The sequence below is a fragment of the Mesitornis unicolor genome, unplaced genomic scaffold (assembly GCF_000695765.1).
Source record: "Mesitornis unicolor isolate BGI_N332 unplaced genomic scaffold, ASM69576v1 scaffold35157, whole genome shotgun sequence".
Lineage (NCBI taxonomy): Eukaryota > Metazoa > Chordata > Aves > Mesitornithiformes > Mesitornithidae > Mesitornis > Mesitornis unicolor.
Window position 1 is genome coordinate 1 of NW_010197722.1, and position 26,210 is coordinate 26,210.

General features: G+C 41.3%; 1 protein-coding gene across 1 annotated transcript in view; it reads left to right on the forward strand.

Moving 5' to 3' along the window:
- Positions 1 to 14: 14 nt before the first annotated feature.
- DSP (desmoplakin) overlaps positions 15 to 26,210 on the forward strand; it is a 38,450-nt gene continuing 12,254 nt past the window's right edge. The window contains exons 1-17 of the mRNA XM_010188896.1: positions 15 to 94; positions 9,256 to 9,358; positions 11,067 to 11,215; positions 11,547 to 11,721; positions 14,484 to 14,612; positions 15,781 to 15,831; positions 16,770 to 16,931; positions 17,848 to 17,952; positions 19,178 to 19,273; positions 19,521 to 19,646; positions 20,475 to 20,627; positions 22,167 to 22,321; positions 22,697 to 22,823; positions 23,348 to 23,552; positions 24,029 to 24,246; positions 25,045 to 25,211; positions 25,529 to 25,667. Coding sequence (XP_010187198.1) covers positions 9,332 to 9,358; positions 11,067 to 11,215; positions 11,547 to 11,721; positions 14,484 to 14,612; positions 15,781 to 15,831; positions 16,770 to 16,931; positions 17,848 to 17,952; positions 19,178 to 19,273; positions 19,521 to 19,646; positions 20,475 to 20,627; positions 22,167 to 22,321; positions 22,697 to 22,823; positions 23,348 to 23,552; positions 24,029 to 24,246; positions 25,045 to 25,211; positions 25,529 to 25,667 — 2,184 coding nt within the window. The 5' untranslated portion in view covers positions 15 to 94; positions 9,256 to 9,331. The remainder of the gene's footprint in view (positions 95 to 9,255; positions 9,359 to 11,066; positions 11,216 to 11,546; positions 11,722 to 14,483; positions 14,613 to 15,780; positions 15,832 to 16,769; positions 16,932 to 17,847; positions 17,953 to 19,177; positions 19,274 to 19,520; positions 19,647 to 20,474; positions 20,628 to 22,166; positions 22,322 to 22,696; positions 22,824 to 23,347; positions 23,553 to 24,028; positions 24,247 to 25,044; positions 25,212 to 25,528; positions 25,668 to 26,210) is intronic.

Genomic DNA, 26,210 nt, shown 5'->3' on the forward strand with positions numbered 1-26,210 from the left:
TGGTGGGGGGCGGCGGCGGCGGCGGCACCCATACCCACAAGACCTACTACTACCAGAAGACCTACGGGGGGGACTACGCCTCCGACGGATACGGGTAGGTGCGGGCCAGGCTGAGGTTTGGGGGGGCGAGGAGCGAGCTCCGCCGGCCCCGCTCCCTCGGGCCCGCCCGAGGAGAACTGCCGTGAGCCCGGTCGCGGTGTAATTTCCTTCGTGTGCAGCTTTTGGAAACTGTCTTCCAAAAGGCTTTTAAACACAAGCAAATAACTTTTAAACAAAACAAAACAAACAAATAGCAAACTTTTGGTGGGGACTCTCCGTGAAGAGAGTAAGGGGATAAAAAGCAGAATGGAAACGTCAGCGTCTCCTCTTTGCACTCTGGGGTGTAAATGTGCCCGTCTTGGCTGTACGGACCCAACCATTCTCTTCTCCAACCATTCTCTTCTGATAAACTCCCGCCTTGTTCGGTGACGTAAAATAAGCTGTACCGAGGTAAATTGCTTTATAACTCTTACACCCAGGCTCAGCTCTTGCTGTCCTGCCTAGCAGTTGCATAACTAGGGCTATACAACAATTTCAGTGTGGGAATCATTCTCTTACTCATCTTTTTGAGTTTGTTTCTAGCTTGTGCAAGGCAAGGCAGTTTAAAGATGTGATATTTTATGCAGCGTTCTCTGATATTTGGTGGCTGGGGAGCAAAGGTACATGACAAGGAACATCAGGCCGCTCTTCTCCCCTCTCTTTTTACTTGCTGTGTTGCTGCAAGCACAGTCAAGACATTGTAGGCAAGGTTCTGTCCGTGAATCCTGGTTTGGGGGACATTTACGTTCATGGATGTAGCTCTACTGGCAACCTGTGCAGATTCTGGCAAAGACTTTTTGGAGCAAAGTGAATGAATGAAAATGAAATAAAATGTATGAAAAATAAATGTAGTAGTTGTGAAGACTTCTCCATTGATTGCCTTGGTGGGGAGTTCATGGAACTGAAAAGCAGGCAGCAGCTACAGTCACTGAAGGAAACAGCACTGGTGTGTGTTAAGGCGCCTATACAAAACGCTGCTGCTGATTGCTCTTTTTTACGTGTGAAATGACTCTATTAAACGTGTTGGTACAATTATTGATGCCACTAACTTAGGAATTGATTCAGAAGTGCCGTCATGTAATTTGTGTTACAATTTGAGCCCTAATTTTATGTTTAGATTCCAGAAGGGTAAGAATTAAACATAGATAGTAAATAAACAGCAGATGAGCACGGGCAGGCTTTATTGTATCAAACAGGTCTATGAATGGCTGTAGAGAATTAGGATTACCCTAGAGAGCACAGGTACTTCAGACCTGTTGCTGGAGGACCACTGAATGAAAGACAAGAAAAGAACTGACATTCTGCATATTTTTTATTACTTTGCCTGGTTCTTAGTTGTAGCTCTTCATTTGACTTTTTGGTGTGTGAACAGGTTAAGTTAGTTATAATGAATTGCAGCTATAACACGTCTACTTACTGTTACAGTAGTATGAGAACACCTGTTTATTGCTACATAATGAGAACAAGTCAGTACTTTACCATGGGAGAGTGCACATACTAGAACTCCAACATGCCATCTCTGTGTTGCATTTGTGAGGATTTATTTTGCTAGTGGTGCTCTACTGCAAATGTCTTTACTGTTTACAAGAGACAGACGTGAAAAATTAATGATAGGACATACTTCTTCCTGGCTATTCTCTTTTCCCTGGTTTTACTCTGGTGCAACTGTATTGGATTCACTAGAGTGACTTACCTGTATCTCCTGACTTTCACTGGAGGAGAAATAGCTTCCTTTAATTTAGCATTCTTTGCTTTTTGTTACATATTTTAAACTCATCCATAGTTTATTATGCTCTTTTTTTCTTCTGTATTCAGTGGTGGCATAGCAAGAGTGGAACAGACAAACCTGATCAAGAGGTTAGCAACCTTGTATCAACATACATTCATTTACTCTTTATAACATAATATTCATATCTCATTTTTGGGAAGGCATATCTGGTAAGGAGGTTGCAATGAAAGTTCCTATTTGCTTTATTATGAGGCTTCTATATGGAACTAAAGAGCCTTTCTCAATTAGATCAAAATATATACATTATATGTAGATGTATTTACCTACAGGTTTTTCATGTGAAAAGATCTGACAATACTACTTTTTTTCAAAACAGTATGTGTTTGCATCTTACTGAGTTGCATCAGGTTTTTTTTAATAAGTGCTGATTTGAGTTAAAATGTGTCCCAAAATACAGAATGAGAGGCTTGTTGCCAGTTAGTGAAAAAAAGCAGTTGTGCCTGAAATTGCACATGCACTGTGTGCAGAAAATCCTCTAAGTCCTATGTATGCATGTTGTTCTTGCAGAATCGGGGCCACCATCTATGGAATTAGTTTTAATAGTTGCATTCAGCCTAATATCTTCCATGCCAAAGTTTAGTGGTAGTTATGGAACTTATAAAACTGAGGCTTCTTTTTCCAATGGGGACGATTACTTTAATTTTAATGCACCAGGATTCAGCTTAGGGTCTAGTCTTGTAAGTTTTGGGGCGTATACTGCCAAACAAGTCTGTACTGAGTGCTGCATTACTCACAGAGCAATATAAGGCGCTCCCTACCCTTAGGGCTCAGCGAGGTGCTTTTACAACATCCCTGGTTTCTTCTGGCTTGGGAACTCGGGATGAGCCTGGCCCCAAGTACAGATACTCAGCTTGATGGTGACTCACACGCTCCTAAACTGCCAATTCATCAGTCAAATATTTATCAATGTCTTTGCTATGGAGAGATAAAATCTGATACACTGTGAGAGAAGGAAAAAGTGTGGCAAGTTATGCAGCTTTATTTGTCATTCCTGAGCTTAGGGGAAAAACATAGTCTAAGATTCATGGTCACTATGTGATATGAAAATAAATTAATTTACACAATTCTGCTTACACAACTTCTGTGCTTTAAGTTAGGAGTTAGAAACTCACATCCTGTGCCCTGACATTGCTTTTAGGAACTGACAGGCAGAGTAGACTTTGAGAAAACAGATTCAAAGCTGTGTTTTTGCCTTTTTCATCTGTCTCGCAGAGACCTGTGGCGTCCTGGCCAAGCTGAGTGGTGGCTGGGCTGGTGTGGTAACATCCACTTAGAGCTGCAGCATTGTGCAGGGGGAAAATCTGCCCTGGTGACGAACAAAAACATGGGCAGAGAGGTGGGAGGAATGTGTCTGAGTTGCTGCTGAATACCTGCCACGCCGGCAGAGCCTGTGCTGTGCTCTAGCTGGCCAAGAACCAGGTTTCAGGAACAGCTGCTGACGCTGCCATGAGCAGAAATCCAGGTTGTACCTTTCCCAACTCGCTGTTTCGTAGGTACGTACATGAGATTTCAGATGAGGTACCTTTGCAGGCCTGAAGGCCTCTGTCAGGGGAGGGATTTCCTGGTGCTGGGAGTGGCTGCTCTCCAGCAGAGGTGGATCTCCATGGTCCAGGCTGGACTCTGCATTCAGCACCTTCCTCTCCCACAGCCGGAGGTAGGAGAGGCAGGGTGCTTGTGGCCTGCTGCACCAGACAGGTACGGCCTTTAGAAACAGTGCTGTTGCTCCTGGTGATTAATACCGGTGTGAAAAAGTGCTAGGATTTTGTGTGAATAGGTGTGGCAGGATCCCTTGTGAAACCCTGCTTGCTCTGAAGGCACTTAGCCTCAGGGGGCTCAAGATTTCACCAGCAGCTCTTTAATTTTTGCACGTTTCTAATGATATTTAGTTGCCGACATCTTTTGAGGTTCTCTGTCATTGTGCGTTAGTCTATGTGCATACTCCGCAGTTGGAACTAGTTTGGTGAAGCCGTGATGTGCCAAAACTGATCCTAGTGAGAGCAGTATGAGGAGAACCCAGTTATGAAACTTGCAATGATTTCTCGTATTTGCATTCACCTTCTTGAGGGGGCTGGGGGTGGGGAAAACTATGTTACAGTATTTTAATTTGTTGTTATATTCTTGTATATTCTTATATATTGTGATTTGCTGCCTTTTGCCACTGTTTGCCTGTGTGTTTTCAGAGGCACACTCCCGCAACTGACAAGCAGTGGTGAATGGGTGGTGGTTTAGTCCCATGGTGTGTGCAGGCTGTGTGCTGGGAATGGAGATTCCAGGTCAGGTTTTTCTTCTGACTTGCCTACGCTGGGCATACCAGGTAATCCCTTGATGAATCTGTTGCTTGTTCAAACAAGTTTGTGTGGATGGGGGAAAAAAAAAAAGGAAAAGAAGAAGTGCTATTGTTTTGCTCTCATTGTGGAGTTATGGGAGTAGTTCAGTACTTTGGATCTGCTAAAAGGGCTTTTTTTAAAAAAGCTTCCTTTTTGAATGAAAAAAATGCTTTGGATTTTTAAAATGCTAAATGTTTTGTGGAGGAATCAGAAAATTTAGTGAGGATTATTCTGATTTGGTTTAAATTGGATCTTTGGGCCAAGAGTGTTCCCTGCCTGCTTCCAAAGCTTTATGGAGCTGTGGAGCTGCTGGAAGGCTGGGTAGATCTGCTGGATGTGCTTCTGCATGTCTCCTTCACCCTGCTTCTCTAGTGGCTAATCATCCTCCAGATAACACAGCAGCCCCATGATGTGTACTCACAAAAACCAGAAACCACAGCAGCCTCCATGTTGCAGACATTTATGCTGGGGTGTGCAGGTCTTCAGCAGCTGGAGGCAAATGAGAACGCAGAAGGTAGCCAGCTTCCTTGCTTGCCCCTCAGGTTCTGCAGTAATGATGACTCAGTTGGGCCTGGAAATGTGCAAGCCAGGTGTTTACAGAGGATGTGTCATTTATTCAAAATGTATCACTCGGGAAGTCTTTTGACTGCTCAAATAAGTCCCTGGCAGCAGTAGTCACTCCACAGTCCCTGCTGTGTTCCAGGGATGTGGGCACAGCTGGGTTTACCATATTTGTCCCAGCTCTCATAACCCATTGCATGGCCTTGAGAGCATTTCTCAGTCCTGCTAACAAAAAGCAGAAATAGTTATTTCTTATTTCTCTAGAGCTAGGGGTCTTGTGAGGTTCACTGCTTAAGTGCAGTCCTAGTTCAGAAATTGAGGATTCACTGCTAAGGTAACAGCTGAGTTTGGCTCAGGTGGGGTATATTGCAGCAGGGAGGTGTTGTCTGAGCCACCGTGCGTGGTGGCAGCAGGGGTTGGGCTCTCCTCCTGTTTCTCTGCGAGAGCAGGAGCACAGTATGGCAAGGGAGCAATGTGTTCTGCCTTGACATGCAGCAAGCAGGGTGGCTCCTGTACAGCATGACGACAACATGAACATGCTGTGCCTTTCCTAGGGCTCTTCTGGCAGTAGAGAGACACAGGGCTACATTTTAAGATCCCAAATAAAAGTGTTTCTTCTGTGTTCTGAAGTATTCTCATAATTTTAAACAAAGACACTACCCCCTCTTTGTTTTTCTTTGCTCCTTTAATAGTTAATGACTATTAAAACTAAATGATTTTAATAAAGAACTCAGTTTAATAGTATCTTTTTGAAATTCATGAGCTGCCTTCGAAATAAGTGTCATGGTCTAAAATTCTGTTGAATAGGTAGTTAAGTTCTGAAGAGTCCACGCTGTTTCGCTCAGCACTGTTCTGCAAGGTTTACAAAATCAAAGCACTACAGCAAATAGATTCCTGCAAATATGTGTAATTATTGGTAGGAGTTCCTGTGCGCTCGTGTTACAAGTTCTGCTAAGAGACCAAACTCCAGTTCTTTCCCTTTCTGCTGGAGTGGTTGTATTTACTCTGTATTTACAGAGTTGCAGTACAAGAAGTGAATGAAACACCTGTCCGTATTTTCACTGTGTGGTGCGCCTACAGTGTTTGGTACAGTGGGATCCTATTCACAGGTTTGAGCGTTAGATGCCAGAGTTAAAATCAAATCAAGTTGTCATTGTATCAGCAGTAGTTGTTACAGTGACAGAACGTTACTTTAAACTCATTCTGTTTCATGAAAACAAAATCAGATTAAGCAAGAGAGAGATTGACAAAATACCATCTATCGTAATCTGCTTGATCTGTATGTCCTGTGAGGATTATTGGTGTCCTGCATCTTTCTGAGGGACATAAATGTATTTTTATATAGGATCTAGGTTACATGGTTGTACTTCAAAAATCCAGCTTCATTCTTGTCCCAAGTTATGGTGCCCCACATAGCATGTTCAGGGAGTAGGATTTGCCTCAATTTCTTTAGTCCATTTTTTTCCTTATGCCATTGAGTTGGAGATGGTTTTCCTTTGGCTGGCTGTTTCCTTCTGCCTCAAGGTTGGATGTCTGCTTACTCTGCACAGGGGTTTCTGCTTTGATCTACTCATTCCCATTAAAGGTCTGTTGACTTCAATAAGAGGAGTATTACACTGAAGGCTTTTGAAACTGCTTGTAAAATACTGTCCTGTCACATGGGTGAAAAGTATTGAAGATGTGTCCATGTGAGATGTGCTAGTGTCACCAGATGTATCAACCAATATGTGTTGAGGTATTGTCTTGGCAAGTATTTTTATTTTCTACATTTGGAGATTGATTTATGCCCTTCTTGAGTATATTTGTACAGCTAAATCCTCTTCGGATGTGAAGGCTTTGAGCCCTGTTGACTTGGTGGAGCCATGCCATCAAACATCAACTCCTGTACTGGCATCTGCTGTCTCTGGGCATGCCCCGTAACCCTGTGTAGCTCTGTTTGGTTGGCTGACGAATTTGAAAGCCATTTGCTCACCCAGTGTCATCAATTACCTTGAACAGGCCACCACCTTTAACAGGCCACTACCTTTTCACATCTTATCCTAGTATTGATCTCACTGTTTTGACTAGCAGTGCAGTTAGTTTTGCCGCAGCAAAACTAAGACCCAAAGTGTTAAAAGCAGCGTTGATGAAATATTGTGCTCTTCTCTGGTTTCAGTTTTTATTGCTACAGTTTCTGTCATTATTTTGGTTATGTCTTCGTCTACTAGATTGGCAAGCCTTAAACACTTGCTGCTTTCTTCCTGTGAAGGTCCCTGTGAACTCTGAACAAGTAACATGTAGATCTTTATTTGAAGAGTGAGAGTGCTTAAGCCGCTCACTTCAAGGCATCTGTTCCTACCTTTGAAACAGTTTTTTGCATCTATATTAAACCATCTTCAGTTTTCCAGTTTTTTTATTATTTGAACTGTAATTCTGCATGTGGTATTCTAACATCGTTGGGATGAACACAAACCACTTGTAACTCTACTTTTTCTATCTTTTAAATTGTTTTAGTAGTTTGATTTATTTGAAAATAGCTTTTCTTCACAATTTCATAGAGCGTTAACTGTGAAAGCTGTTGTTTAGACCTCCTCTCAGTGTAAAGTGAAGTAATGCCTTTGAGGTCAGTGAGGTTACACTGAAGCCAGTGAAGATACTCTGATTTATTACAGTAGAAGTCTGGTCGCCATCTACAGTTCTTCTGGCTTTAGTGGATATCCAGCATTTATAGCTGTCAGGAGATGATTGGAAAAGCGATTGAAGAAAAAATACTCTTCTGATGTTCTAAAAAGAGAAAATTGCTTGGAAAGTTCTTCTCTTTTCTTTATTATGTTTCATTCATGAGAATAATTGTGGGCATAATTACATGTAAATTTTAGATGCAGTCAGATATTTCTGGATCCAAACACAACAGTGATGCTTAAGGAGAAGGAATGATTTAGAAAAGGAAGCTGATGGGTAGCCTGGCACAAAATCAGACCCATATGTTGTTTTTCACAATTGTGTTCTTTAAGCTGTTTCCAAGATATACAGTGGTGCATAGCACAGTAGGGTGCAGTGTTTGTGCAGGCTCACAGCGCAAGCCAGGATTTGTATATGTACGACTTGTTTTAAGTCCCCTAGTGATTCTTCAGTCCTGTCTCTGTCTTTGAAGGTCTGCTCACTGATATGGGGGGAAGGTGGTGAAAAGTTGCCCAAGAAGAGCTGATAGGAGAATGGCAGACTGCTGAATCACCAGCTGCACACACAGAAGAGCTCTTAAAAATAGACCGTTGAACGTTTCTCACCGCTGCAGTGATTTTCCCAAGGACAGCTCTGCCGAGTTTTTTACATTGTCACAATTCCTTTTGGAAAGGATGGTCAGAGTGTGTTAAAGTCAGTGGAGAGATTTCCATTCAATCCAGAGGACTTGCTGGCTCTGAGCTAGACAGGTCTGCACTGATAGTCTTTGTGGTGTTAGTGTTTTGTGGAAGATTTGGGCCTGCAGTGATTTGTAATGGGAAAGGTTACCTTCTGTGAGCACAGGAGTTGGAAAACTAGCCAAGGCTTGGAAGCATCTTAGTTTCTTACTTAGTTCTTTCCTGCTAGTGGCTTATTTTAGTTTCACTGGCAAGTGCTTTGGTTTGGGAGCTGCCTGGGCTTGCTTGGGAGCTCTGATTCCATCAGCAAGGAATGGGTCCTTGCTTGAAGCACCTCATTCATGTTCAACTAGCAGTGGCTCGTTTGGTGGCTGAATCCCAAATTCTGGAAAAGCAACCTTCTGGCAGTAGGGATGCAGTAGATTATGTGCAAGACAACAATAACGACCCTGTTATCTATCTTGGCTTTTTACCCCACTGGTGTTTTCAGTTCTGGAGTTTTACTTGGAACCCCTGACCTCTCACTTTATTTATTTGTAAGAAAGGATGTCCTCTAACTCCAGGCCCTACATCTGTTCTAGTAGTAACTTGTGTATCTTGTAATTCCTTCTTAAGACACTGCACTAGCTTCATGCATTTCCGCTGATAAAGGGCCCTTCATACGCTGGTATGGACTTGTGTGCTCATGTGCTTGTGTAGCAGAGGATCTTGCTTTCCTTTTGTGCCATGACATTCAATGGTTGGTATGATAACAGGTACCGTAACATCACACAAAGACTGTGTTCTAATGTACTGGCTTTAACAAAGATTGTGAATTACTTATCCTCACTGTAATACTGCCAGAGTTTTGTCTATCAAAGCTACGAATACATGTACTGGAAGAAAATCTTTCTTCTTTACGCATGCCAATATCTACCTTCTGCTTGGTCCTGTGGTGAAGTCAGTCCACGCAGAGTTATAAAGTGGCTCTGCCATCATGGTACTGACATTAAACTTCACAGTGCAGTTATGCATGAGGGCCAGATAAAGCATGTTCGTGAGGCTAAATGAGATGGATTATTCCATGTAACTTCCCGTAGCTGCTGGGAATTTGTGTTTCTCGTGCCTCTTCAAAGTGTGTGATTACTCTGTACTTACTTCATCTTCTTCTCCCCCACAACAGTCAGAATGGGACCTGTACAGTGTCCAGACGCCAGAACACCATCCAAGAGCTTTTGCAAAACTGTTCGGACTGCCTGATGCGAGCTGAGCTCATAGTACAACCCGTGAGTGCTTCCTTTTCTTTTTATAAAAAATGATTGAATATTACAGGGAATGAATGCTGTGTTGTTATCTGGACTCGCAGGCTCTGCTTCTTCATGTCCTTTCTCCCTTTACAGCTGTTTGTGAAGAGGCAACCAGGAGTGGAATACCTGACCTCCTTTCTATGCCTCCCTCTTCCCTCTGCACTTAGTGTTCGGTAAAACTGGTTGAAATACATCCAGTTAAGAAAAGGGGGACTTCTTGATTTAAAAACCAAACCAAAACAAACCCACCCTTCAAACAGATTCTACTGCATCTTTTTTTCTGTTTTAGATCAAGAACACTGTCAATGTAAAGCACTGTTAATAATGTTATGAACCCTTCTACCTTCAGTGTGTCCTGTAGAATATCGTCATCCTTTTCTGGGCCATAATGAACCTGATCTACCATATTTATTACCTTTATGTTATTTTTCCAGATGATTCCTAAAGAAGTATAGGAAACTAGATTAAAATCTTCTTGACTGTTTCATCCCAAATGCATGCAGATGATCTTTACTATATGCTACACTGATGGAAACCCGTAGTGCCTGGAAGTGGGTTACTCACTGAAGCTAGATTCTGTCCTGGAGAATGTGGGATGTACTCTGTTTCTGCTGAAGTCAGAGGAGATGCAGGGTAGTGAGTGCATCCTGTTGTTGAGGCCACTGAGATCCAAAACCCATTTGCAGTTCTGGCAGTAGATGTGATTTAATGCACACTTTTGGACTCTCTGTGGACAGAAAATTCTTTCAGGAATGAACTCTGGTTAGCAGTTCATTTCCTTTTCAGAGATACAGCACGTGTGAGCATGTTTTGTATGAAAATCAATGCCAGAGTAAACATGGCCTCTTGTTAAGGATTAATATTATTCTAATGAAGTTAAAAGAAAGTGATGTTTAGTTCCAGCTTGGTGCCACTGCATGCATTGCTTACTTTTTTTTTTTCCTTTTCTTTCTGAGGGACAAAGTAATGAGGTCCATCAACATTTTATTTGCAAAGTCAAATCACAGCTGGGTTATGTTTTGTTCAGCATGGCTGTGTCAGTGTGGGATGAGATCAAAAAAGCCATGCCTTCCTGCTTGAAGCACTATGACTGTGCTGGTCCACTGCGCTGGGAAGGTGCATGGAGAATTTGCCTAAACTTTGGGTGATAAGGTGGGATGCAAATGTGATGGGGCGTGGACCTGGTCCCAGGCAGACAGGGTGCAGTCTGTGTTTCTGCAGGGGAGGAAGGTCTTAGAACCTCAAGGAAACTTCTGAAAACTCAGGAGCAATATTCACCAACTCCCACTACGGCCTCTCATCCTCTGAACACAAGAGCATAAGGTCTTAAAAACTTAGCACACTGTGTGAAGCCTTGGCTCTACTGAAATAAACATCAGTAAGGATGTGCTGTTCTTTGTGGAAAGGTTTTGTCAGTATTATGTTTTAATAATTTTCTTTCATGTTTTATTTGTAATAAGGACTTTCAAATGATTGTGGATCCTCTATTAATCGTTCTTCTGCCAGTTAAAACTGGCAATCAGAAACCTAGCAGTTGAACCCTATCATGCTTCTTAAAAATAATCAGTCCTCATAACATCTCTTTTAAAACAACTAAGCTGAAGCTTAGGTGATGAATATTTAATTTAATCTCCCATTTCTTTCTCTTTTTTCTTTTTTTCTTTTTTTTTTTTATTGCTTGTTTTAGGAATTGAAGTATGGCGATGGCGTCCAGATTAGAGGGAACAGAGATCTGGAAGAGTGTTTTGCACAGGCAAATGACCAAATGGATATGCTGGATGGGCTGATCAGAGAGATGAGGCAGATGGGCCAACCCTGTGAGATGTATCAGAAAAGGTATTGCTAGGGAAGGGCTGGGGGAGGCGATGTGGCTGATAAAAATTTGTGGTGTCTCAAGTACTCACCTTTCCAGAAATCACTAAAGTGGAAGTAAATCTGTTTGGGTCATCCTAACATGGAGAAGGGCCTTGCAGTAATATATTTCTTACAGAATTTTACACTTTGGTTGTCCCCCTGAAATTTTAGTATATTTTTTCCACAGCCTGTGCATTAAGCACCTTTGTTTTGAATACCTGGTGGTTTTGAATACTAGGAGAGATGAATTGTGTTGTTTCCATGTTTTCTGGGTGTTTTCCTCAGAGACACTAAGTGGTTCCTTCCCTTTCAGGCTGCTGCAACTTCAAGAGCAAATGCGTGCCCTGTACAAAGCCATCAGTGTTCCCCGCACCAGGAGGGCCAGCTCCAAAGGTGGTGGTTGCTTCTCCTCTCAGAGTGGCTCAGGCTGGGATGAGTACACAAAACGTGTCACAAGTGAATGTTTAAGCTGGATGAGACAGCAGAAGGTAAATCTGTGCAAAACCTAGAGACCATGCTAAGACCTGGGGTTGTTCATGAATGTCACCTCACATGTGGTAATGTTTTGGGTGCCAGTAGAAAATGAAAAGTACACGTGGATGCTTGTGTGTTATTCCAAGTTCCTCTTTTTTTTTTTTTAATCCCCAGTATTGTACATATAGTGAATTTCCACTGAAATGTGTGCATGAATTTGGGGTCATGTTTTGCAGAGGAAAAAGTGTGGAGTTTGCAGAGGAAAAGTTTAACGGCCACAAACTGGAACACAGGAGGTTCCACTTAAATTTGAGAAGAAACTTCTTCTCAGTGAGGGTAACAGAGCTCCGGAACAGGCTGGCCAGAGAAGTTGTGGAGTCTCCTTCTCTGGAGACATTCAAAACCCGCCTGGACGCCTTCCTGTGCAACCTCATCTAGGTGTTCCTGCTCCAGCAGGGGGATTGCACTAGATGATCTTTTGAGGTCCCTTCCAATCCCTGATGTTCTGTGATTCTGTGATTCTGTGTGGAAGTTAGATTTGAAAGCTAAGTGAGACACAGCTGTTAACATAACAAAAGACATGTTTGCGTTAGAGACTATTATGCTTGATATTTCCTTCCTTCCACAGATTTCCTTTTTTATTTCTATTTATTTTAACCCTTTACACAGGTAGGACCAGCTTCACAGATTTAAACATTGACTAGTATTTCAAGTTGTTCTCCTCCTTTACTCTTTTCTTATCACAGTGGGAGCCAGAATGTAGAGCTGATTGCCACAGGACTGGGCTTTCAGAAGTCACTGCTGAAATACACATGAAAATGCTGCAGTTGCTACCTGTTGCAATCCCAGAATAAATTTGCCTATGCACAGCTGTTGGTGGTGTAATTTGGAGTAGAAAACACGCATTGAGAGCCCATGGTCTGATTTTGTGCTGCTGAAGTGGAAGTTGTGTGTTTGTTCTTGGACAGCCCATTCTGAGAGATAAATAGGGAGGATGGAGCAAGGTGGCTGAAGTTATACTTTGCACACTCCTTGTAAATTGAAACGGCATTCTTTTTATCTCCCTTTATTAGGTTGTTGCTTAGTGATCCTGTCTTATCTGCATATGGTGTTTGCCATGTGGCTGCTATGCAAGCCAGATGAGGAGGGGAGAGCTCTGTACAGTTCCCATACTTTTGCGTGAGTGCAGGTCATAGTCGAGGCTTTCAGTGCCCTCCTATAGTGTGCGGTGTTTTAGAGGAAGAAGGGGAAGTGAGGATGCACTCCTTGAGTGGTAATGTGTGTAAGTGCTGTGCCAGGAGAGCAACACCAGATACGATTGCACTACACACTCTGTGGGAGAGTAGGCTAATCGTCAGACCTGCCGGGGTTCGAGGAGTGATGTTGGACAGACACTGGGCAGCTTTCCAGTGTTGAAAGATCATGAACATGCTGCGTCTCCCAAAGATGCCACATGACACCCTGCTGAAGCACTCCTGCTAAGCACAGGGAGCATAAGCAGGGGCTTTACAGCTGTGTTCCCACACAAAACCTCCTGTGAAAGTAAAAAGCTCTCTCTCTTTCCCCGTTTTTCAGTCCCTAAGGCAAAGCTGAGGTGCAGCCAGTAAGCACATAGTTCCCTGTTGGACTTTTGATATTTTTTTTAGGGAAAATTAATTCTGAATTTTCCACCATGCCTCTTCTTTGCATGGTGACTTGCTGTGTCCCATTACCTGCTCACATTGAGACTAGGATAACATTTCCACAGTAAGGTGGTGAGATGTGGGAAAAAGGTTTGAGCAGCTGTGCTTTTCTGCCGGTGTTTTTCTGTTTTCTATCTGGATGGTTTGCTGACAGGAGAAATCAGGTGGTAGAAGGGTTGGTCAAATTTCCAGTGCAGAACTGGGGAAAGAGCAGTGAAATCCAGACAGCCTTTGTTCATGTACTGGCAGCCATCCAGTACTGCTGCTGTTGCTACTGACTCTTTAGACTGTTTAAATATAACAAGAAGGGTCAAAGTCCTGTAACTTTTAGATGGCTGAATACAAAATGGTTTTGTTTCTTGGATCGTTTTCAGCACTGCCTTTGAACCCCTACGCTTGAGAGTGGTTTGGGCTTTATTGTCATCTGTTGACTCATAGAGATTTGGCTCCAGGCTGGTAATTACCAAATTGGGTCCCAACCCAAGATTAAGATACCTGTTTCTTTACTGTGTGTGTGCACAGAGAGGTGTTCAGACAGACAGAGTGTGTCTTTACACTGTAAGAGCTGATTTAGAGTTTCAGGAGCTGAATTATGAATTCAGTGGCTTTTAATATTTGAAAATGATGAAAGAACTGCAGTCAGATGTTTTTTGAGTTAGTAATTATTCAGGTGTATTACTGCAGTGTACTGGGCTACAGAACTTGACTCTGAGTGTTTTCCCATGAATTGCATGAATAGCATTGTTTGATAAAGTCATAACTTGTTTTCAGAATGATAAGAATGTAACTGTACTGTAGAACATAAAAGAACAGTTTGGTCCAAAGAAAACAGATTAAAACACACTACTGAGTGTGCTTCATCCAGTTAATTTTAAGCAACTTAAATATTTTCTGTACTTTGTTTCTTCTAATTTGGGAATCTGTCACACAGTTTAAGTGATGACAATTTTAAGAAGTTGTAGCCCCCTTCTGAACTCCTCTGTGTTCAGTTTTACTCTCTATGGCATAGTCATGTTTTCTTCAGTTCGATTCCTTTATGTGCTGATTTAGCTAATGATGGCAGGAATAAATGTACAAATATCTCTTTCTCCTAGGCTGAAATGGAGCTAGTGAAATGGGGGTTTGATGCAGCATCCATTGAGCAACAAATTGGTGAGCATAGGAGAACTCACAATGCCATTGGAGACTATCGCTGGCACCTGGACAAAGTCAAGACAGATCTGGTAATTACTGTCTTCCCTTACACATTGCTTAATCTAGATTTAGATCATTGGTTTGCCAGTGTTCCATTACAAAAAGAAATGCTGAATAGCTCAGCTTCTCTTCTGAAAGCAGTGGTGTCATGATAGCAAGCACTTTCAACCTAATATTTATTATTTTATGTGCTGCCTCCTACCCCAGAATTTTAAAATATAAATTTAGTAGCTATTTAACATTTTGTTGTTGTGTACTAAGGCTAGCAAATAAGTTTTGCAACTTTTTTTTTTTTAAAGAATGGCTAAGAATGATTATTCTCGCTTTCTGTCCAGTTACATTAAAACATGAAAGTGAAAGGTTAAGGTAGGTGCTTAGATACAGCCTTGAGTAATGAGGGAATTTCTGTGAAAAATGCCCAATTTCTAGGTTAAGCTTAGAGCTTTTCTTAGGTGTGGATTTTTTTTTCTTTTTTTTTTTCCCCCTCTGAGGCTTCTGTTCCCCTTTGGATTTTGTGATTGGAATAAAGAAGTCACTGAAAATGCAGTGGTTAAGTTCCTCTCCTATCAGCTCAGCAGCTATGTATAGGAGAGAGGAGGCTTCATTCCCGTCTTCTTTTCTGTTAAATGCTCACATGGACAGGAGGAGAGAGAGTTGGATCTAAAGAAAAGGCACTCCATTCTGGAGCTCTGATCTCTCAGCCAAGCTGAAGAGCGGAAGGGATGTTTATCTCTTTTCCCCTTCTGCTTCAAATAGGAAAGGTGATAGTCTGACCCTATGGAATACCAGTTCTAAGTTTGTGCAGGTTCCCAGTCACAGAAATGACCTGCTCACATTGTAGTTTATACTACTTCATAATCTCCAGAGCTAGCTCTTGGACTAGCTAGTTTCCCACAGCTGTCTAGGAGTTTGGCACAGAACAAGATCCAGTTTCGAGAGCTGTTTTGGTATTACAGGGGTTATGTGCAACCTTGTTTATGTACTAAGCATCCCTGAGGGAAGTACGTTTGTCCAAGCCTTGGTTTTGAACTTCTTGTGATCCTCCAGTCGTGCAGAGCTGCTACTCACCTATGTCTCTTACAGGCATTTGTAGGTTACCACCTGTAGTTATAACATTATGATACTGACACTGTGAAGGAAATATCAGCATATAGGCAACTTGCAAAAGGCTCACTGAATATTTGCTGTCTCTTTCAGCGGGAGAAGGCTGCAGTTCATCAGCTGGAGGAAGAATATGAAGGACTGCTGGTGAGCATGAGATGTGTTCATTTTTGATACCCTTTTGATGATTGCTCTTTTTGCTTTACTAACACTGGTGTGATAGTCAAACTTCAGGTTTCAATAGTGACAGATGCGTATTTACATAGTTCTGTTCAGCAGTAAACTGACAGTGGTTTGTTTCTGTAAGGTTCAATTTGAGTTATGAATTTGAGATTAATTCATTACCTGGTGTGTAACTGACTTACCCTTTCAAGGAAGTGTCTAGCTTGCACCTGGTGAGGGAAGTTGGTCCACTAAGCCGGTGAAGACTAGAACTCTACCTCCTTAACGGGAGGTAGCAATGAAGTTAGTCTACATATGAAGCTTGAAAACTTACTCAAAGGTGGGATTAAAACCAAATTTTGTGTAGGGCTATGCATCTTCCCTACTTCGGATTTTCATGTAACATACAGTGAGAATGTTGTGCAAATGGTAGATTTAACCCTTGGGATTGATTCCTGTATACATTTCCAGCAACAGAGCATGTGTTGTGATAGGAGGACAGAGAAGGAATCTTTTTATGAAGTGAAAAGTTTTTAATCTGTGCAAAAGGTGCTGCTACAACATCAAGGGTGTACTATGAGCAGCAAATGCAAGTAAAAGTGGTGTTAGATGTTCAGACATTTCTTGTATTTCCCCCCTATGCCTTTTTGATTGTCTCTTTATATGTCTGCTACACTTGTGTTTGAAATTACTTTCAGAAGCCGCTAACTTCAGGTTCCCAATGTTCTATAATGGACGTTGTCCACTGTCCATTGCCGACAGGTTTTATAGATGTGTGGTATTTACTATTGTTTTGGATTTGTGGGGTTTTTTTTAATTATTTTTTTTTTATAAAAGGACATGCTGTGCTCTTGGCTTCCCTTTCTCCACCCAGCACAGGCATTTCTGTGTTCATGGCTTCTCATTTCTGGAATTCTTTGCAGAAATACTCCTTTGAGAGAATGGATCAGCTCCGTCAATTCCAGAACCTCATCCAAGCTACCAGCAGAGAGATCATGTGGATCAATGACTGCGAGGAAGAGGAGCTTCTCTACGACTGGAGTGACAGGAACACTGACATTGCCAGGAAGCAGGAGACCTTCTCTGTACGACAGCTTAACCTCCCCATGCTTTCCATGGGCGCTTTTTTGGGATAGTGAGGGAGGAAGAGCCTGGCTCAGGGGAACTGATCAAAGGACGGGCATTCCTTCACTCTTTCAAAGTTCCTGGGGATTTTTATCAGCACTTTTGGTTTAAGTACTGTGTGAAAACATTTTGAGTCAAGGATGGACATCTATTGGAAGACTGTGCTCCCATTCAACCAGTTGTCATGGTTTCTTATGACCTTGGAAGCTGGCCTTACCAGTACAGTCTGCTGTGGACTCGTATACCTTGTGCACACAGTCATTATGTTGGCATGCAAAACCAAGGGCCTTGAATCGAGCAGTTTAATTCTCCCTGTTAGGACTATGTAGGGGTCAGTGGCCTGGTATTTGGCCCTGATTGTCACCAAGATCAGAGCTGTGCAGAGGGAACTGCTCTCTTCCTCTATGGTTTTGCCAGCAGCACTTTGAGCACATGGTCAGAGGTAGTTTGCACTGCTCCTTGTCTTCTGTGGCTACGTAGGGAAATTGAGCATGCGCGTTTCCCTGACCAATATTGGTGCTGATCACCAAATTGAAAAAAGAGTGAAATTCACACTATTAAGGAGGTACTTGTTTTTCCTAGTTCAGTTCTGAATGTTGCAGGATGCCATCATTTTTGCTTCCATCTTTCTTAGGAAAGGCAGAACTTTGGACGCTTTGGCCTGTGAAGTGGCAAGCCTAGAGACTAGAGCTGAGATGATTGTACCTTCTTTGATTCTGCTGTCTTCATAACTAACTTCAGTACACTGAAGAGAATTACTGTGTAGTGTTAGCAGGGATAATTTAACATTATCACAACTATCTGGAAAATTTTAAGTAAATCATTCTGTGCAGTGTGCATTTGGGGCTTGTTTAATGCTGTGTTTTGGTTGTTTAGAAACGCATGAGTGAACTGGAGCTTAAAGAAAAAGAACTCAACAAGCTAAAGCAAGAAAGTGACCAGCTAGTGCTCAACCAGCACCCTGCTTCAGACAAAATCGAGGTGAGTTAGACTTTGTGTGATTTCACTTGTTCCTTTAGTTGCTACATGGGAAAAGTTCTCAGTGAAAGTCTGCAAATGAAATGCTGCATTTGGACCTGAGAAGGGTTTGCCTGCCAAAAAGCATGTCCTTTCTTTAATCCAGCTGTAGGAGCTGTTATAATGAATGTTACCGTCTTCCTCCACAAACCTGCGCACCACACCTGCAGGCTTCTTAAGAGCTATGGAGCACTTTCTCTGCTATCAGATATGATGATAGATGCATGTTAAAAATTAAGACAAGGCTTAGGGAGTTGTCTGAGTGCACTAAAATTGCTGTATCTCGTTTGAACTGAGTACAGTGCAGTGGTATTTATGGCAGGAAGGCATGTGGTTGTTCTTCTGCTATCTTAGTAGGCATGTTTTGAAGAAAGCCATACCCTTTGTTGAAGGTTTATATTTAATCCAGGTGCAAATACTTTCTGCAACTGAAATTTGTAGTGCATTTCTACAGTTTAGCCAAGACACTTATACTTTCACAGCTTGGTGTACATTTACCTTTCAGTTACAAAGGCTGCAACAGTTTGGAAAATCTCATTTTATTAGGAAATGCTGTAGTTAGTTTTAAGAGTGCATAAGAAACCTGAAACTGAAAGAGGGTAATGGGAAAAAAATAGTTCTTTCTGATTTTCAGTGTATTTACTTTAACTGTTACCATGTTGTGGAAAATCACGTTCTGTGGTCATTTATTTTCCTTAAAGGAAAGGTCCTTGTGTGCTCCAGCAGTGAAGTAAAAGTTGTGTGTAATTTTCTAAAGAATATACTTGACTTCTTGAGAAGTTTGAATTTAAAAATAGCCATCATAAGAAATCATGTTTGACAGTGTTTCTTGGAAGAAGGAGAATATGACAATTTGCAATTGAAATATTTTGTTTGCACTGCTGTTTGTGCGTTTCACCCCTTCTTGTTCATGCACTTCAGGCTTTATGCTGATCAAACAAAGTTCAACTCATGAACAAATTTCTCTCTGCATTCTACAAGCAGGTATTTAACTCATTTCAGTTAGGTAGATGCTTAGAAGTTGGGGAACAATTTGCATGAGTTACATTATTCTGCTGTATATGAATTTGTTTTAGCAGGTTTTTAATTTGCATTTATGTGGAGCATAAATAGTTTTGCTTGAGTCTAGGTATGGGAGAGAGATCAGTGTGGTGGTTTGAGTTCTGTATATTATTATTATTTTTGTTAGGCCTACATGGATACACTACAAACTCAGTGGAGTTGGATTCTTCAGATCACCAAATGCATTGATGTTCATCTGAAAGAGAATGCCGCTTACTTTCAGGTGAGTAGTAATGTGGAGAATTCACACTACTTTTGTTAACAATGTGAGTCTTATCACAGATCCTTTTTTTCTGTACCAAAATCTTTCTAAATCTGTGCATAATTATGCATAACACATTGTCATCATATTGTAAATGCTACCATTCTGCCAGATGTGAACTGAGATTTCTTATTAAAGGAATCCTCTAATTTTTAGAAGACATTTTTAAGAGCGGTGTACAGCTGAAATCACAACTTTTATCCTGTAGTTCTTTGAAGAGGCTCAAGCCACAGAGTGCTACCTGAAAAACTTACAAGACTCCATCAGAAAGAAGTTCATCTGTGATAAGAGCATGTCGCTGCAGTCTTTGCTGGAGCAGATCAAAGAGCTGGAGGTACTGTTGCACCCACCTGACAGGTTATGTGCTGCTTGTCTTGGAAATCAGTCGCCCTCTTCAGATACCAAATGTAAACCCAGGTGTACTGCAATGTTTATATACAGTATGAACTTGAAACCATAAGGGTATATTTTAGATATATCAAACAATTCTATGATTCCTCCCCATTTCTTAGGAAAGCCTACAAAGGGATCAGTGTTATTTTAATTTGTGTAATACCGTTTGGGAACTCTGATTTCTTTTTAAATTTGAAATGACTCCAACAATTTCCCAAGTTTTGGACTTGCTAACAAATTTAAAAAAAAAAAGAAAGACTTTCATTAGTAGGTGGTAGAATAGATTTTGCCTTAAAGGATAAGTGCATTTAATAAATGATTCAGCATGTCACAATATGACTGTAGTCTCTTTGAAAGGACACAACTCAGCTTTTTTACCTATTTGCTCATCATGAATTAGGTACTACAATTCCAAACCAAATACACTGGAAAAAAATGGTCAGCGATGTAAAAGGGCAATTAATAAAGACATGTTTGAGAGTGTAGTTATTACTTCTTTTTTTGTTGTCAGCATTCAGGCTATAATAGCTTATTTCCATTTATTTTTGTCTTTCTTACACATCACTTTGATCACATTGCAGATCTGTATGATCTTCTTTTTTTTTTTACACTGCAGTTTTACATTATAGGCCAAAGACTCATCCCACTGGAGCTGAAGGAAGTTTTGTCTATCATTAGCTCCAGATTTATCCTGCATTTAATAAAACAGTGGGAACTAGATGTAGCTTCTTTTTAGAATTTATTTTTAACATACGATTAATTTTTGCAGAATGAACGAGAGAGAATTCTTGAATACAAGAGGCAAGTGCAGAGTTTGGTGAATAAATCCAAGAAGATTGTGCAGCTGAAGCCACGTAACCCAGACTACCGAAGTAACAAGCCCATTATCCTCAAGGCTCTGTGCGACTACAAACAGGATCTGGTATCGTATCCCTTTTTGGCTGAGAATAAGCATCATGTAAGCTAGAATGTGGCAAATTATTTAGTACAGAAACTGTTGAGCAGATAGGTGTAACCCCTTTGTCTGCTTTTGGTCAGCATTTAAATTTCTTCAGCAAAAAAATCTCTGACTTTCTTGCAATTATGAGTAAACAAGCTATGTTCTGGTTGGTTAATAAGTTTAGTCAAAATTATTAATATTAGTCCATTAAATAGTTCATTAATACTCATAGTTCAAATCAGCACAGAAAAGCCTCTTTGATAATAGGGCTAAAATTGTTACACGGAAGCTTTCCAGCATCTACGCCTTTTTTTTTGGTGATTGCTCACCTTTCCTGTGTCCCTTTGGGTCCTTAGGTCAGCACTTCATCTAACAAAAGGTGAGAAATGTACAGTGAATGAGTCCTTGGTATCCCCAGTTTTTTGCTAGATGGAATATGAAATTGACTGCAGCAGTTTTATTTCCTCTTCAGTACTGGGGCTGCTTGGATTTATTTCTATATTTTTATCTTAACATTAGGCTTAGATGCATTTTCTGCTTACGTGCTCTTTCTCTTCACTGGTTCCCAATTGCCCGTTTTTTTTGTTCTGTTATCTGTAAAACTTGTTTTACCTGACTCACTAGGTTGCACTGCTGTAGCAACCAGTAGTTGACCACTGTGATTTGTGTTTATGATCTGAGATTTCTGCTCTCCGCTCTGTGTCAGTGCTCTTCCATACGACATTTTATTCCAGAGTCACAGAAGTTCAGCCCACACAGAGTAACTACTTGTTACTATAAGCAAAACAAAACAAATTTAGGCAATGGCTACCTGACTGCGTGACAAATGCTCTTTAAGCATGCTATATTCCACTAAGATGAAGATAAGCCCAGACAAGTCTGGAGCCGCTGCATGCTGAAATCAAAGCCCATGGCCTTTTATTAGTTATGTCAAAAATTGTATTTGCTGGCTGTAGAAGTGCGATGCAGGTAGAGTCCTGTCAGGATAAGTGATAGGAGGAGCCTCTCTTTCTCTTGGGTGAGAGTGGGTTGTAACCTGCACCATGGCCACGCTCATTGGTGTCAGGATTTCTGGCAGCTGGCACTGCTGGATCTAGCTCTGCTGCACTCGATGCCAGTCCCTTTGCAAATATGGATGCAGCACTAAGCACCCTTATGTTTCCAGCTCACTGGCTTATAGCCATACCCAGTTTCATAGTTTACTGTGACCATGTAGCCACATTCAGTCTTTGATCTTTGTCGTGGCAAATCCCAAGTCTGATGATCAACCAGACTGACAACTGCTGAAAGTGTTCTGTGGCTCCCACTTGGTTTTCTTGGATTTTCTTCACATTGAAATCGGATTCAGGCAGAAGGGGTTGATCTGTACTTGCCCCATTATGAAGTGAAGATGCATACCCAGACCTGGCAGCTGGAAGCACTCCCACTTCTGTGATCTAGCTGCGTCTTCCTTGTCTGTCTCTCCTAGAAAACCCATCTTACTTAACTAAAGAAAAAAATGATGTTCTGTGTTCATTGCAGAAAACAGTGCGCAAAGGAGATGAATGTATCCTAAAAGACAACAATGAGCGTAGCAAGTGGCTGGTGACCGGCCCTGGAGGAGTGGATATGCTGGTGCCATCTGTTAGTCTTATCATCCCACCCCCTAATCCGTTAGCAGTGGATCTTGCTACCAAGTGAGTTGCTGCCTGGATTTGGACACCTACCACTGGGAGTTCACTCAAAATAACAACTAACCACAAAATCTGGTCTGTGCCTTGATCAGAGTGCCACCCCTCCCTATAAGGATGGGAGATTAAGGACTAGACCCTTGATGAGGAAATTCACTTCAGTGAAGCTTGCTAGTATATAGGTTGGGATCTAAAAATATTTAAAGCTTTACTTTAACAAGGTTTTTCTCACCTTTAATAATGAAAATCATGGATAAATTAATTTCCAAAAACTTTTCAAGTATAGGCACACTCCATATCTGGTGGCTGTTTCTTGGGATGTTTTGTAGTTATGCTATAAAGACAGATGTATTTTAACCATGGATTTTCTTTTCATCTCAGAATTGAGCAGTACTATGAAGCTATTTTAGCTTTGTGGAACCAGCTTTATATCAACATGAAGAGCCTGGTATCTTGGCATTACTGCATGATCGACATTGAGAAAATCAGAGCTATGACTATTGCCAAGGTAAGACTCTAGCTGGCCTTGCCTGTAGACCAGGGACATTCGTGACCTGACCTCTGCTGTTCCAAACAGTGCTTGCTGTATCCTTTGCAGATGTGTGTTCTGCAAAACAGTGGGCCTTCCTTTTACTGGGTTGCACGAACAGTTATATACAGAAGTTGTGATTTTATTAAAGGAGAAGCACAATGCTTTCTCATTTGAACATGATATGGATAAAGGGGAAGATAAGCTGAGGGCTTTTATTACATACTTGCTGTGCTTGTTTTCACTGCAAGAGCATGGGTAGAGTAAGAGGTAGAATTTCAAACTATTCTTAAGTTATGACATTATTATAAGACCAGAAGGTTAGCTCAAAGAGCACTTTTAGCACCATGCTTTTAGAGGCAGCCTGAGTAGGCTTTATTCTAAAATGCCATTCCTTTGGGCTTGATTTATATAGGTGTATTAATTTGTTCCTTAATGATTAACTAGTCACAAACCTTCCTCAATTGCTTCTTTTTTCTAAATTCTCTTCTTCCTCATTTCAGCTGAAAACAATGCGTAAGGAAGATTACCAAAAGATAATAACTGACCTGGAGATCCATTATCAAGAATTCCTCAGGAACAGCCAGGGCTCAGAGATGTTTGGCGATGAAGACAAACGAAAGATGCAGACTCAGTTCACTGATGCTCAGAAGCACTACCAAACCTTGATTATACAACTGCCCAATCAACCACGGCAGCCACAAATAGGTTTGTCATCCTCCTGGTTTTTGTAGAGAGGTGTTGCATTTATTGTGAAAATGCTGTCATAAAGATATTAATAGAAACATATTCAAGAATTGTACTGCTGTCTCCCAACGAAACAAAACTGGCCATGCACAGGAAAGAGTATGTCTTGTTCTTCCTTCCTTTGGTGTGAATTTGGGAGTAGGCCTCTGAAGTTCCTGGAGCTTACTGAGAAAATGAGAGAAATTTAGTCCATTTGACATGTTTTCAGTCATTAAGCAGCAAAATCTCACTGCTGCTGCTTTTCATTTGAAGAAGCGAGGGGTTTTTTGTGAAGGAGAGATTTCATTCCTTGAAACAGCTTCATAAGGGCCCAGATGTTCTACCTGTTCTCAGCTTTACAGATAACTCAGTGCTAGGTCACTTGGGCACTATATTGGCTTTCTATGTGTAGGTGCTCAATTCTCTGGCAGTTGGCATTTACACAATTCATTTTACAGTGGTCCCAACTGAGACCTGTCCTGTGGGTTCCTCGAACACCATTATCGTTAATGAGAGAAACCGAGAACATGAGAAGCAGGAAGCCTGGCTGCTGATGGAGCTTCAGAAACTTCGGCGTCAGATTGAAGCTTCTGAGATTCGGATGGTTCAAAGAGCTCCTCTTGGAGTGGATCAAGGGGCTGTGCATGACTTTTCAGTCAGAATAAAGGATTTAGAGGTAAGTGTGGATGTTTTCCTTTGAGCAGCTCAAGCTCAGTATGACTCTGTGCTGCAGAGCATACTGCAGTTGTATTTCTGATCAGCTGGGAAAGACACACATCCCGTGCAGAAAATTCTCAATTTCATTTTCTATCTAATGATTTGGGTTGGAGTTTAGTTCCTAAGTAGATAAAGTTGACTATTGGATTTCGGAAGTCAAATTCTGTCAGGCAAAGAATACAGAAAGCCTGATGTCAAGTGGACATGTGCTCATGTTAAGCCTCATCCACGTTAAAGCACAATTAAAATCCTTTTGCACGGACCCCACTTTAGCACCTACCTCTGAATTGGTATCTGTGGGATGCAGAGTGGATACATGAGGCTCATAAACTCCCTGCCTCTCCCAGCTCTCAAGAATTGAAGGAGACTGGAGAGAGAAGATGAGTAAGAGAAGAGAACAAGTTCATTATATGAGGAATTCCCTTGAGGCAATGAGGTTGCAAAGGTCTTAAGAGCAGAAGGACCTTGGCCCTGCCTCGCAGTACGCAGCTGGTACTAAAGTGTTCTGCTTTCAACAGACCTGAATTTCAGAGTGAGCGAGGTGGTCAAAAAGAGGTATTACCTGTTGTGGATCATGCAAAAAAACCCACCCAGTGTTACTTACCTTGAAGCAAGCAAGCTCAGGCACTGCTTCAGTCCTCAGTCAAGCTGTTTAGATAGGAGCAGGCTATGTGGATAAGGAGACCAATTGCGTATGTGATGTAGAATGATCATTCAGCCACCAAAAATGTGTAAATCGGGCATTCTCTTTCCTTAGGGTGTGCAGAATGACTCTCAAATAATGGCTGAAACCCTCAATAAGCATAATGACTTGCTGCCTAACTTCAGAGGCTCTGAAAAGTATGTGTACTTGCAGTCAGAGATAAATGCCCTGTTTCAAAAACTGGAAAATATTAATGGTGTTTCTGCTGGCTACTTAGACAGGTAAGAAAATTGAAGTTATAGCAATAAATTATTTACTCTCTTCCATAATTCTTAGTCCAGAAACCTGCATTTTGTTACCAGTAGTGTAAAATTACACCTTCTTTCCTACAAATGCTGTACATGTGGGTAGAAACAGACACTTAAATGAATTTATTCTCTTTTCTGAAAGAACTTTTTAAAAAAAGTGAGAATCATGAATATCACTGAGTTTTCTTCTGTATTGTCTATTCTCTTTAACTAATGCTCTGCAATTAATTAAAAATATCACCTTTCCTACTCCAGTCCATAATGGATTTGTCTTGTATTATTTATTTTAGCTTGAATGCACTGAGGTGTCTGCTCCAGATTATTCTACAAACAGAGGATGTGATCAGAGTTTTTGAAGTCAGACTCTCTGAAGAGGAGACTATTCCTTTGGATCTTGATAAAGTGGAGGCTTATCGGGCTTGTCTGAAGGTGAGAGGCCAAGACCCAAGGACACAGCAAGGCAAAATTCATAGCTGCCAGCACTGGGCTATTGAGCTGAGTGAAACCCCTTCGAAACCACAGGAAATGGAAATGCTCATACTGTTGTATTTTATGACACAGACATAAAGTGCTTTTGCAAATTATTGGAAAGAATGTACAGGTTATTACTACTTCCATCACCTTGTTGTTGCTGCCCTCACAGCAGAGCCAGTGGCATGGAAGGTTTCCATAACCCATTTTGGTATGGAATTATCTGTGTTTATTTGTATCACTTATTAAGCTAGATTTGAGGGCAATACCTCCTTTCTTGCAAAAAAGGCTTGTTCATTGCCCTTATTGTCATCTAGCTGTGACAAGGAAATTTGGGTATTATTGTGTGTCCATGTTTTGCAGTAGTCCATTTCAAATCTTACAGTGAGAACAATCCATCCTGTACAAGGGGGAAGGTGAAGAACAACTGCTTCGCTGAGCACCAGTCTAACTGGTGTTGAGCTGGTCCTTTTGTGCACTGAATGCTTTTGGAAGAATAGG